The following is a 12,705-nucleotide window of genomic DNA, read 5'->3' as shown; positions in this document are numbered from 1 at the left end:
AGGTATAAATAATAAAAACAATGAATGTGATGTACACTTATTAATTAAACCACTAGAAGTCTAATTGGACCCCTCTTCATAAAAGAAAGAAAGAGAAACTATTCTTGCTATGATAACAGTTGTTGAGAAAGTTTAAATGTACTTGGATATAGCACATAGACTATCATGTGTTGATAAAGTTAAAATATAGGTTGTTTTTTATAGCTTTGTAAAGTTTCTTTTGTTGTGAATTCTGAATGTATTTGTGTATAAAATTATATTTTAAAGCTAAAGAAATTTTATTCAAAGAGGAAATGTATGATAACTTTGCATAAGGTAAGTAAGCTTATACAGTTTAAAGATGGGTTGAACTGATAACAAATCTTATTAAAAGTTTAACATGATAATGAATGTATAGTGTTTGGAAAAAGTTTTGTCATCATCAGGAAAGATAGGCCTTGTGCAACACAACAACATGGTATCCAGCTAAAGTGAAGCCCTTTCAGATACCTTATGCAATGAAATACAGTGGAGTGCCGTTAAGATGCAGTATTTGGGGAGTCAACCTTGTTAACCACGGCTTAATAGGTCCGCGGATTAAACCTTTGTGACTGAAAAGCCGAAGTCGCCAACAGCTCAGAAACTGAAGTGATGTCTATTGGGTGTGTGGCTAATATTTATACAATTCCATAAAAATATTGGATTATCGAATTTAAAATAATACTTTAATTATTGATCACTTTTTTCACGGATTTACCGCGGATTAAGTTTAATGTATGGAGAGGTGTGATTCGGTAACAATGGCAGCCTCCATAAAGCTGGCATACAGAGCGGATAAGGTAGATTAACGGTCAATTTCTACTGTAATATATTCTAGTTATTTCCCAAATTAAAGCAAATCCTTTTTAAATATCTCCTTGAAGTTATAAAGCCAGGATTAAATTTGTAAGCCACGTTTTGCACTTTCTTAAATTAGTGGTGATGAGCGATAATCCTCGCTCATATTCGTCATGTCAGTGTCAACGACAAGGAGAGTGTGAGAAACTTTAGAAAGCCAGGTAGTAGATTTAATACATCAAAAATTCTGGGACAAGACTTGCTACAGCGGCTTAAGCAATTTCGCGGTTTAATGGCGCTCCACTGTACCTTACAAAGCAGGAAGCTGAGGCAATGTTGGAAGCTGGAATTGTTAAGCCTTCAAATTTAGCCTACCATTTACCAGTTTTAATCACAAAAATTAGAGATAGGTTAACTGTTTCTAAATAAATTTCCAAAAGCTGAATCTTGTGATGAAGTTCAACTCTGAAACTATGGACAACCTAGAAATTATAAGGTCAGGTTCTCTTCAAAGATCAACCTCAGTAAAGGTTATTGCCAAATCCTAATGAAGACAGGATTTACAGAGAAGACAGCATTTTTAATACTAGATGGATTTACCAATTTCAGCAGGTGCCAAGTCAACTCTGCAGAAACATTCAACTGTATGATAAGGATGATGCTGTGCAACACCACCAATATCAAGCACTATGCAGATGCCATCCTGACACTGTGAAATGGGATAACAACAAAATATTTTGTTACCAACTGGAATATAGAAAGTTTAATAACTAAAATATCAGAAAGCTCACAAATAAGTCTGTTTTTTAATATTTATACATTATGAGTGTCAGTATCAGTTTTTTTAAATAGATGAATGTGTTTCATGGTAACCACAAGTTTCATCACATGTTAAGTATACCATCACTGAGATGTTTTGAGAGAACAAACCAAATGCATCACCTTTTACAGTTACAAATTTATATATGATCTGTACATGTCTGACTGTCAAGTTTTTAAATGACAAAAATGTATTTTCTGTGTGTTTAATGCTTAAAAACAACATTAAATAGAAATATTTTATAACTTATGTACTTTCCATCTAAGTGGTATTGTAAACAAGTTAGAAAATCTTGATTTTCTGTATTAGAACTTACTTTTTTAGTGGGGGGTTTCTTCTTAAAAATGCTTAACAAGTTTACAATTTTTGTAAATTAGTTCTGTTTAAGGATTTAAACATCTACAGTTTGTATTTATTACCACCAGTTAAGAGTACTTATGAAAGAAGCAAAAATTATGCAAAGGACAACATTAATTGTGTTTATTAAAAAGTAAAAACAGTAACTATAAACAGAGCATCAACCAAATAACTTTATTATGCTTTAAGCAATCTCAAGTTATGCAACCTCTTTGCTTCATACAATATACATTTCAGTGTATAGGTATATTATTAAACCTGATGATGACAAAACTTTTTCCAAACACTATACATTCATTATCATGTTAAACTTTTAATAAGATTTGTTATCAATTCAACCCATCTTTAAACTGTATAAGCTTACTTACCTTATGTAAAGTTATCATATATTTTCTCTTTGAATAAAACTAAAACTATAGCTTTAAAATATAATTTTATACACAAATACATTCAGAATTCACAACAAAGGGAACAGAAAAGATAAGTAATTAATATGATTTTAATCTGTAATTTTTGATATTGCATTAGTTTTAGAACTAGCGCGCTCACACCCATGAAATGTGTAAAGCTAAAATTCAATGTTGGATGCTGATCAAACTCAAAACTAGTAGTAGAGGTAGTTGTAAGTTAATTATTGCAAATACAATTTAAAGTTCTTCAAAGTGTGTATGAGACTGGGATAAATGGCTCATTTATTATCTGAGTTCACAATATTTTGTGACACAATAACTTGTAAGTTATTCAAAATTTCGAATATTTGTTGGACATCAGTTTGTTTGTTTAGAATTAAGCACAAAGCTGCACAATGGGCTATCTGTGCTCTGTCCACCAGGGGCATCGAAACCCAGATTTTAGTGGTGTGAGTCTGCAGACATACCGCTGTGCCATTAGGGGCTTGGACATCAGTATGAGCAATTTTCTAACATCTAAATTGAATTTTATTAGGTGTCAGTTAAGTCCTCAAATGTTACCTAAGAGTATTAATAATAGACGTAATACACTTAGCAGATTAAGTGAAAAATGTTAATTCTTAAAGCTTTTGTCTTTGATTGATAATATAGTATCAAAGAAACTGCTGTTGTAGCATATAATACAACTCATTTAGGACATTCATTTGAAGCATTCTTGGAAATTTCATACACACACATATATATTCTTGTGGGATCACTGGCCATTAACAGGGAGCCAAAGGGTCTAATATTACTGAAGATGAAAACATTTTTAAATTGTTCAGTTACTTATTTTGCTTATGCTTGTGATTTTTTTGGATAAAATACAAATAATTTTCACAATAAAATGTTATTACGTAAATTTCAAATATTTGCACATTTTATAGAAATGTAATATAAAAACATTTTCACCATTTTAGTGCTAATTTGATAAAAAATACGTATATACTGACTATACTTCATATATGTATATATACAGTCATAAACTATAGCAGTTTATAAAATAATTTTTAAAAATATTTTAAGTGTAATATTTTTATCATTTGAGTTATCTATGATTACACAAGATAACATCTACACTCTCACATAATTTTGAAAGGTATTTTTTTGAACATTTAATTATTTTCCTATTGTAAATAATATGATATGATGATGGATTTCTGATGAATCTTTGTAGGTAATGGAGCCTTTTTTAACAATAAAATATTGTTTTCACTGCATAATGCTCCTGTCTTACTGGTAAATATCAGTTATTCTCTTTGAAATGAAACATCTGTTTTCAATTGCCTAACTTTAAACTTCATACAACTTTTGAACCACTTACTTAATCAAATAAAATTCTGGTTCTTATTCCATAGTATCAACTATTATTTGTATCTTGATAAAATTATTGCAAATATTAACAACAAAGGCACCATATATAAATATACTCTTTAAAAAAAGAAAGGCAAAAGGGATATTTTGTTATTTTAAAGAGAAATATATGTAATAACGTTACAAGCTCAGAGTATGTGATGTTACACGTGTTAAGGCACTGATTGTCAGACCAAAATGACAATAAAAGTTGTGCACTTTGAAAACGGAGGAAAACATCGGATTTTCGCCAAAACGCATGCGTATCCAATAAATTTGTTTGAGAGATCTGCAAAAACGGCTCGTTTGGGTTGAGAAAATATTTTACATAGAAGAGCGAACAACGTTTCGACCTTCTTCGGTCATTGTCAGGTTCACAAAGAAAGAGGTAACTGACCGAAAGCTACCTGAGTGTCGGAATGTAGAGGGCGGTATTAGATGTTTGAATATATAATTTATTTATTTTATTATATTAATATAGCACCATCACAAGGCTATGGAATCGTCACCAACAACATGGATCAACTCGTGACCGTCCACGATCTGGCAGACCTCGTGTGACCACGCCCGCACAGGATCACTACATCCGGTTACGTCACCTTCGGGATAGGACCACCACTGCGACGTCTACTGCTTCAACAGTCCTTTTGCACATTCGAGGGAATCTTACGGACTTCGCCTTTGCAGACTTTGGATGTTCAGCAGTGACTGTGCAAAGTTTCACACATGTCACACAGAACTACCCGGAATAAACTTGTTAACAATATGTCTTATATTCTGCCTTTTGCGTTTCTTTTTTTGAAGACTATATGTTTTGAATCCCATTAGAAAATAATAGTGGTGTAAAGGTTTAAAATTATTTAAGTATGATTATTTACACACATTGAAAAACCTTCAGTAGTTTAATGTATTTGATTGAGGTGAAAAAAGCTAAAAGAATTAGGAATCGTGTTTTTAGAGAAATTTATAATTTGAAAACAAGAAGGCTATTTTAACCTTGATATAAGATTTTGATGTGGGCTACCATTGCATTTAATAGCTTATAAGGCTCACTGGCATACAACAACTACAGTAGTGGTTGGAATACTATTGATGTAAGTAGTTTGTTATTACAACAGTTTTTATAATATGAAGTTTGTAAATGTTAACTTAGAAAAGGTATTCACTCCATAACAACTGTTATACAAGTGTTCATTGTCTGTTCCCTAGTAGAACAGAGGTTAGTGTTTGAATTTATAATGTTAAAGTCAGGGTTTTGATTCCTTTTGGTAGACACAGCAGATAGCCCGTTGTTGCTTTGCTATAACAAAACAAACACATTCTGTCTGATATGTCTAGAATATTATCTACCATCCACTCACCGTATTGTCTGACTGAAATTATATATGAATGAAATCATTAGATCATTAATGCATGTAATAAACCTTTGAAGTCCAAAGTACATGTAGTTTTTAAATTAATTAATGCATTCAGAGGGAGATTTTAAGTTTCTAACTTGTTATATTATATTCTTAAAGTTTATTTGTAATTTTTCTCTATTTTTTTCACACAACTATTTAAAAGTTATTATATTTTATTAGAATATCTCTCCTTTATGATTGAACCTTTTTACATTTATTATTCATGTAAAATAATAACATTTGGTCAATCTAGAATCTCGTAAAGCTGAAAAAATATATATCTGAGACAGCTCATATCATTATGTTTTCATCATCAACTTTGAGGGTTATTTTTAGAAGTCACAAGACGATGAAAAAATTCTGTACGTATAAAAAATTTGCTAATGTGTTCATGGGCTATGTAGCAGTGGTAGTGGATTTATCAAGTGGAAGCTGACGTATGCTCTCCATAGAGAGCCATTGTGTGGGTTTTCTGTACATTAAAACACAGCTGGCTACAGTACAATGTTTTATCACATTTTAACACTACTGGTATGTATTTTTTTTCTGGTCATAATCAGCTATGTTTTTTGAGTGGTTGTGATACATGCTTTATTAAATAGTGGGGTTTAACTACATTGCTTTATTAGGTAATTATAGCCTTTAGGTGTTAATTATCATCCCTATCTGGTAAAACATAACAGAAGTGATCATGTTGTATATTTTGTTTTTTAGTGAGGTATGAGTTTAGTGCATTATGTAATCATAGTATTTGATTTTTGTCCTGTTGAGATGTTAATCCAGTGTTTTGGTATCATGAAAATTCTAGTCAAAAGTAATAATATCTAGATATTTTCAAACATTTGTTAACTTTTCATACAATCGTTGTCTTCAGTAATTTTTACTCGTGAAAAAATTTAAAGGAACTCAGCATTAACAGTTTTATACCCTATAAAAGTGTTTCTTGTGCATAACATCAGGGTCAGAAAAGCAAGAACTTGTTTATCCTTTTAATAATACTAAAATATTAGTGTATAAACATTTGATCATTTTTTAGGTTTTGTAATGTCATTAAAACTTTTAATTACTTTTCCATTATTTACAATTTGTTACCCTCTTGTAAGTTACAAAAAACAATGTGCTCATTACCTTTAAAGGAGTTTCAAAATGACAGGGTTTATAATTTTGTTGTTTTCTGACAATAATTTTATAATAGCTCAGGCTGCAAGCTAAGAAGTGATGCATTAAATTAATCCTGATTCTCCTTTATTATGTTTATAAAGAATACTTGATTATGAGTTCTAATAAAAATTGCCAGGTTTATCAACAGCTTTACTTAAAACCTTTAGATACCTACCTTGTAGCTTAATATTGGAAAATGTCACTACTACAGCAGCTTCTTGGATATAAAATATGGAAATTATCAGTCAGGTTTTCAAAGAAATCTATGCAGTCTTGATGACATTCTGTAAACCCTGACATAATGTGATTGGGATTAACTTGTTGCTGCTTGCTGGTAATATCAGCAGCAGGTTACCACAGATATATTTTGTTCTTACCATACATATACAGTAAATGCCATTGAAATAATGTGCTTTATGTAATTTCAGATTACTGTACCTATATAAGCAGCTGTTTTATGTGGGACGAAATTCTCCTGCAGGGTTAAGAACCGAAAAGAACAAACCAACATTTACTATTATAGAGTATATATAGCTGCAAATCTACAGTATGACTTAAATGAGTCTTACAAATCATAATGATCAAGTCTGATTGTAAGCACTTGTCTGTAATGGCAGATTCATTGCTCTTAACTTTAACCCTCTGTTCCTGGAAACATTTCTTGAGACGTCTCTGAACTAAGTAGTTTAGAAATAGTAGATATTTTATTTTTACCTAAAACATTGAATGAATTTTTATTTCTTAAAAGTTATAGAAGTTGCTGTTTAAGAGATGTTTTCTTGTAGGAAAGACAAATAGAAAGTTCACTAACATAAGTTTCAGTATTAAATGATAAAGAGAAAAAACAAACAAACATGCAAATCAGGTACATATTGTAATGATGCTAGGAAAACACTAGGTAAAAAAAATCAATTAAAACAAACAAAATATAGGAGTTTAAGAGTGTTTACAAGAGAATAACTTATTGTTTAATTTTAAAAGTATAATAAAGAGAACAGACTACTAATATTCATCACTGGTACAACTCACTTACCATTTCAAACAATACAATGTCTTCTTCTACAAGATGGTTCGTGTTTAACCTTCCAGTCCTCTTTACCTCAAAACTAATATCTGTAATGTTAAACATCTTTTTTCTTGATCATTTAATGGGAGTGTGTACAAAGAGAGCATACTCATATCAAGAATTTCAACTTACATTCTTAGTCCAGTGAATAATGTCACTCCATGACCTTTGTTCACTGACAGCATTGGTCATGAAACATTGGTCAGACTTGCGGGGGTCAATTATCTGTTATAGCCGTTCGGTTACTCCCGCAGGACAAGGCGCTGAGGTCATGGTAGCATTGCATAACTGGATCAAGTAATAGACAATTTACCGACTTTGTTCGGTGAAGTACTCGTGTAATGTGCGTTCTGATTACTGATTTACAGCATATAATGTTCATTTCACAACGTTCACACAATGTTACATGACAACGTTGATTATTCGCTATGAAGTGACTGCATTTTGACGATTTCATAACAGCGTTATGGTATAACGTGACCAAATCACAACCAAATTGTGGCAACACATGACGTTGCAACTCTCATATATGGGACACTGGACATTACTTGGATAAGAGGGGAAAACATTTCATTCTGAAATTCATTCCTAATTATGTAACATCAATTTGGCGCCCCACCCCGACGCTGCGCCCGGGGACAGATGTACACCCTTGACCCCCCCCCCCCCTAGCTACGCCACTGGCGAACGTGTAATCTTTTAAGCCAAAATCATGAACGGTAGAACTTTCTATTTAAAACACCAATAAAAAGTATTTTAATTAGTAAAGAAAAATCCTACCAGGAATAATATATTTTTGTGTGATAATCCTCCATATGAAACAAGCATCTCAACGTTACTTGTTTCAGATTACCCTTAGTAACTACAAGTACTTCTCATTACTTTCGCCCGGCATGGCCATGTGGTTCAAGCACTCGACTTGTAATCCAAGGGTCGCGGGTTAAAATCCTCGTCGCACCAAACATGCTCGCTCTTTTAGAAGTGGGTGCGTTTTAACGTAACGGTCAATCCCACTATTCGTTGTTAAAAGAGTAACGCAAGAAATTAGCGGTAGGTACTGATGATCAGCTGTCTTCCACCTACTCTTACATTACTAAATTAGGGACGACAAGCGCAGATAGCCCTCAAATAGCCTCAAGCGAAACAAAAACAAATATTGATTTTCATACTTGGATTTTGTATAATTATAGTATATATGTCGATGTGTTTCTTAGTGAATGCCTGGATTTGGTATGATTATAGTAAATATGTGGATGGATTTGGTATGATTATAGTATATATGTCAATGTGTTTCTCAGTGAATACCTGGATATGGTATGATTATAGTAAATATGTGGATTTTTTCGGTATGATTATAGTATATATGTCGATGTGTTTCTTTGTGAATACCTGGATTTGGTATGATTATAGTAAATGGATTTGGTATGATTATAGTATATATGTCGATGTGTTTCTCGATGTGTTTCTCAGTTAATACCTGGATATGGTATGATTATAGGTATGATTATAGTATAATATGTGGATGGATTTGTAAATATGTGGATGGATTTGATGATTATAGTATATATGTCGATGTGTTTCTCAGTTATGATATAGTATATATGTCGATGGATATGGTATGATTATAGTATGTATATGGTATGATTATAGTATTATGTGGATGGATTTGGTATGATTATAGTATAAATGTCGGTGTGTTTGGTATGATTATAGTATAGTATATATGTCGATGTGTTTCTTAGTGAATACCTGGATTTGGTATGATTATAGTATATATATGTGTTTGGTATGATTATAGTATTTATGTCGATATTTTTCTAAGTGAATACCTGGATTTGGTATGATTATAGTATATATGTCGATGTGTTTGGTATGATTATAGTATTGATGTCGATGTGTTTCTTACAGAATACCTGGATATGGTATGATTATAATATAGAGGTCAATGTGTTTCTTAGTAAATACCTGGATTTGGTATAGTTACGGTGTTCACGTCAATGTGTTTCTTAATGAATACCTGGATTTGGTATAATTATGTTGATGTGTTTCTTAATGAATATCTGGATTTGGTGTGATTATGGTATATATGTCGATGTGTTTCTTAGTGAATCGTTTCGGTAATCCAATTAGGTATTTGCTTATGTATTTGACATAATAATTGCAGGATGACAAAAGTGAAGTTATTTATTTCTAAAATTTTAATGTATTTGTTTGTTTGACATTATGCCTTTTTTTATGAAGTGTCCATTATTACTATTTTTTGCATCGATGTTTTTTTTTTAATTTGAAAATTGGGGTTTCGTCTTATATCTTTATAGAATTGCTTTGTTTTTCTTTAGTAAATGTAAGACTCAATATCTTGGTATAATAATTTTTAGCCATCAAAATACTTTGATTTCACGAATTCATGTTCATTCCGACATACATCTATTTATTAAATATTATTTGTGTTACATTAACATGAATAGTACATAGTATTTCTGTAAATATTACAATCTCTTTGAAGTTTGATTTAGTTATTAATATTTTAACTTCAACTGCATCATAACACAATTTTATATAAACTCGTTTTATAGTATTTGTCTGTATTTGGAAAGATTATGGAAACTATATATATTTACATAAGTATAATATAAATGGTAAAACAACATGCGGAAACTAAAATGTCTTTGTAGTTTTTCTTATATGAATGAAAGCAGCGAGAAAAAGGTTAATGGCATTGGTTCACTTCAATATATTTACGTACAAAATTATACATACGTATTATAATGTACATCTGACGAGCCGATGATTTATTTTGCGTTGTTGTTTTGATTAAGCACAAAGCTACAATGGGCTGTCTTGCTTTGCCCACCACGAGTATCGAAACCCGGTTCTTAGCGTTTTAAGTCCGCAGACATACCGTTGAGTTACTGGGGGACGTTTATTTTTATTTTTTGCGATGTAGTACAAGTTCAAATAGCCGGAACTTTTAATTTTAATTTAAAAGTTAATTTAATGTGAATGTGTATCAAATTTATAATAATTGCCAACAAGATTCATACACACAAAAACAATATCAAGTCCTCTATCTGGCATGATAATAACTTTCAAGTTGATATAGATGCAGTTCACTTAACGAGGAAACTAGCTAACTCTATTATTCGCTGGACTCACGCCGTTTATAAGCTGACTTTTAACCGCGGAAAATATCTAATGTCCTCGTAAAAATACTATCGTCTAAAGTTAAATGGTTTGCAGTGTTCGACATCAATGAACGTTCTTGGTCAAATATAGGTAGTTTTTTTTTTCGATTAATAAGCGTTTATAACAGTTATCAGTTCTGAGGTTTATAGTATACTAACTGTTACAAACTAACAATATATGCTATTTCTCAGCGAGTTTGATGACTATCTTTCATAATCATTAGACAAGGTTCAAATTTCAGTTGGCAACAATACTGGCAGTAACTAGAACTTAAACACACATATCTGCAATTGATGATTCTTTACTCTAGAATCTTCTACAAATTTATAAAATAGAGGAGAATTTCGCAATACATATTTAACACAAGAAGTGGCGTATATTTCTAAATATTAATATACATTTAACTAAAAGAATCGTTCATATTAAAATAAATATATGTTAATGAAATGCCGTTACAATCGAAACTACGTGAACTAAACCTAGGGTTTGTTTGCTTGTTTTTGAATTTCGCACAAAGCTACTCGAGCTAATCTGTGCTAGCTGTCCCTAATTTAGCAGTGTAAGACTGGAGAGATGATAGCTAGTCATCACCGCCAACTCTTGGGCTACTCTTTTACCAACGAATAGTGGGATTGACCGTCACATTATAATCGGGATTCGAGCTCACGACTCCTCAGATTAAGAGTCGAGTGCCTTATCCACCTGGCCATGCCGGGCCCAGATTTTGGAGATGACAATGTTTAAGGTACTAGCAAATATTGTTTCCAATATTTATGGTCTTTTTGAGTTCTTCATTATTCATCATCTAGTAACCTAAAGAAAATAAAAGAAATCTATACAGTAAATAGTTGGTCAAAATCATAAATTTGGCCAAGGAGAACAATATTATTCACACACTCAAATAATCTTGGTTACAAAATAATAAGTTTAAAATGACTTGAAGACTTTATAAATATTTCACCTCTGGAAATATGTACGTAGTGCTGTGGCGACATGTAACTGATAAGTAAATAAATATTTATATATACAATCCAGTTATGTTGCGTGTATAAAGCATTTTAATATACAATGTTTGGGATTAAAAAAAACCAACTGTGTGCCTTTGATAAGAAGAAAGCCACCCGGCAAAGAGCATGGTAAGTCAGTGGATGTGCAACGTGAAAACACGGGTTTCGACCTCGACGCAGATAGCCCTTGAGTAGCTTTGCGCGAAATTCAAAAACAAACAAACAAACCGCCCCTTTAGGCATAGAACATGAGGTTTAGGTAATTCATTTTATTTTATCTTTTCAACATTATCAATGTCTCCCACTGGTACAGCGGTAAGTCTACGGATTTACAATTCTAAAATCATGGGTTTGATTCTCTTCGATGGACTCAGCAGATGGCCTGATGTGGCTTTACTGCAGGAAAACACATACGCATCACTGATAGCCTGTATTTTTAAGAAAACAAAAAAGCAGCAAATGTTTTGAATTTCGCACAAAGCTACCCGAGAGCTATCTGCGCTAGCCGTCCCTAATTTAGCACTGTAAGACTAGAGGGAAGGCAACTAGTCATCACCACCCACCGCCAATTCATGGGCTACTCTTTTACCAACAAATAGTGGGATTGAAAGTAACATTATAACGCCTCTACGGCTGAAAGGGCGAGCATGTTTGGCGCGATGGGGATGCGAACCCGCGATCCTTGGATTACGAGTCGCACGCCTTAACGCATTTGGCCATGCCGGGCCTAAAAATAATTAAACATGCCATTATTGATTCATTTTTCTAATTACTTGTCATTTGCTACCCAGTGGCTCAGCGGAATGTTTGTGGACTTACAACGCTAAAATTCGGCTCTCAATAGCCGTGGTGGGCTGAGCCTAGATAACCTATTGTGTAGCTTTGTGCTTAATTCAAAACAACAACAACAAACTTGTCATTTAGGTTTTATTGCATATAACGTAACTAATTTTTATTTGAATTAATTTTGGAAAAATTAATAAAAAATAAAGTGGTTGCAAGAATTATGAAAAATGTGTTAAAAAGTGGATTACTTAAACATTTGTTAATTTTAGAAAGTATATTCATTTTTCTTTTCGTTTTTGTAAAG

At 32.2% G+C, this 12,705-nt stretch overlaps 1 protein-coding gene across 1 annotated transcript in view; it reads left to right on the top strand.

The window, feature by feature from the left end:
• LOC143242267 (serine/threonine-protein kinase ATR-like) overlaps nt 1–4,737 on the top strand; it is a 38,792-nt gene extending 34,055 nt beyond the window's left edge. Inside the window, exon 9 of the mRNA XM_076485634.1 lies at nt 4,277–4,737. Coding sequence (XP_076341749.1) covers nt 4,277–4,356 — 80 coding nt within the window. The 3' untranslated portion in view covers nt 4,357–4,737. The remainder of the gene's footprint in view (nt 1–4,276) is intronic.
• Nucleotides 4,738–12,705: the final 7,968 nt, after the last annotated feature.

The sequence above is a fragment of the Tachypleus tridentatus genome, unplaced genomic scaffold, assembly GCF_004210375.1.
Source record: "Tachypleus tridentatus isolate NWPU-2018 unplaced genomic scaffold, ASM421037v1 Hic_cluster_2, whole genome shotgun sequence".
Taxonomy (NCBI): Eukaryota; Metazoa; Arthropoda; class Merostomata; order Xiphosura; family Limulidae; genus Tachypleus; species Tachypleus tridentatus.
Note: the sequence above shows the minus strand (reverse complement) of the source record. Positions and strands in the feature narration are given on the sequence as shown.